The 1,493-nt window shown below is 40.1% G+C and overlaps 1 protein-coding gene across 1 annotated transcript in view; it reads left to right on the top strand.

Annotated features, from left to right (window-relative positions):
- Positions 1 to 1,493, top strand: part of LOC107104522 (ADP-ribosylation factor-binding protein GGA3-like) — a 25,044-nt gene that overhangs the window by 7,663 nt on the left and 15,888 nt on the right. Inside the window, exons 2-4 of the mRNA XM_015404526.1 lie at positions 655 to 739; positions 905 to 980; positions 1,063 to 1,161. Coding sequence (XP_015260012.1) covers positions 655 to 739; positions 905 to 980; positions 1,063 to 1,161 — 260 coding nt within the window. The remainder of the gene's footprint in view (positions 1 to 654; positions 740 to 904; positions 981 to 1,062; positions 1,162 to 1,493) is intronic.

The raw sequence follows: 1,493 nt of genomic DNA on the forward strand, positions 1-1,493 counted from the left end.
GAGGGGTGGACCCGTTCATCTATTTTAATTTCCTTGTTTTCTAAACAGAAACCAGGCTTTGTTGGGCTGCTGGATAAAACCTGGAACTAAACGCTATTTCTGACATTTTGAATTAAAAAAAGCTTCCTGGATGGAAGAGAAACGTCTTCAAACTTGGAAACAAAGTCCAGTGGATTGTTTTGGAATGACTATGACCTGGATAAGTTGCTAACTGGTTATCGAGATGCTTCCGACAAACCGGCCACAACCAAACTTGCTTTCGAACCTTAGGCCACAACAATCCCGCCCCCTTGATAATCGACCAATCACATTCACTTTATTCACTCGTGTAAAGTCGGGCACCACTCGGGAGAGTTCAGAAATGCAGCTGTTGGAACAGCCGCTTCCCTACGACTTTAAAGGTCTAATTCTGACACCCAAAGACATCAAGTGACAGAATGATTCATGGAAAGCTTTAAGGTGGTGAAATAAAATAAAATTTGAAACAAAAAGTTTGAATGAGTATATCAGCACAATTGTTTTGAAGGTAATTTAAACATATTGCAATATATATCATGTAGCGCGATATAGCCCAAATATATCGTGATATTATATTTTCTACCATAAAGCCACCCGACCGTAAAACTTCTGGTTCTGTGTTGTTCTCTTTTTCAGACAAAGCCACCAATCCCTCCAACAGACAGGAAGACTGGGAGTACATCATGGGTTTCTGTGATCAAATTAATAAAGAGCTTGAAGGGTACGGTCACATTCCTTTAATAAACTTAATCTGTTGCTATAACGTTCAGTCGCTCGCATTGAATGGAGTTATAAGCGGCCTTTTTGCTGTGAGCATGCACACCTTTGCATGAGCTTTTAAAATGGAAATTCCTTTTGCTTTCTTACATTCTGTGATATTTTCCAGCCATCAAATATCCGTCAGGCTGCTGGCGCACAAGATTCAGTCCCCTCAGGAGTGGGAGGCATTGCAAGCATTAACGGTGGGAAGCTTTATTTCTTTAGTATGTGTTGTTGTTTTTCTGTCCCAGCGTGAAGCTAATGGTGCTTTCCGTTCTTCCGTAGGTTCTTGAGGCGTGTATGAAAAACTGTGGCCGACGGTTTCACAATGAAGTTGGAAAATTTAAGTTTTTAAACGAGTTGATAAAAGTGGTCTCACCTAAAGTAAGTAAAGTGTTTTTTTGTCCTAGAATTTTTAGTCCGTTAAGTGTCTTTGGTTGAACGATGAACAACCTGAAAGGTTCAGATCCTCAGTAATCATGGCGGCGTTCTGTCAGACCAGCATACCCAGAGTCAATACCTGTTTATCTCTGTAGTTTATCTCTGTAGTTTATCCCCGTTATCTACATAATTTATCCCCGTTTATCTCTTTAGTTTATCCCTGTTTATCTCTTTAGTTTATCCCCGTTTATCTCTGTAGTTTATCCCCGTTTATCTCTGTAGTTTATCCCAGTTTATCCCCGTTTATCTCTGTAGTTTATCCCCGTTTATCTCTG

This window comes from Cyprinodon variegatus, unplaced genomic scaffold (assembly GCF_000732505.1).
Source record: "Cyprinodon variegatus isolate N-32 unplaced genomic scaffold, C_variegatus-1.0 Scaffold1775, whole genome shotgun sequence".
Classification (NCBI taxonomy): Eukaryota; Metazoa; Chordata; class Actinopteri; order Cyprinodontiformes; family Cyprinodontidae; genus Cyprinodon; species Cyprinodon variegatus.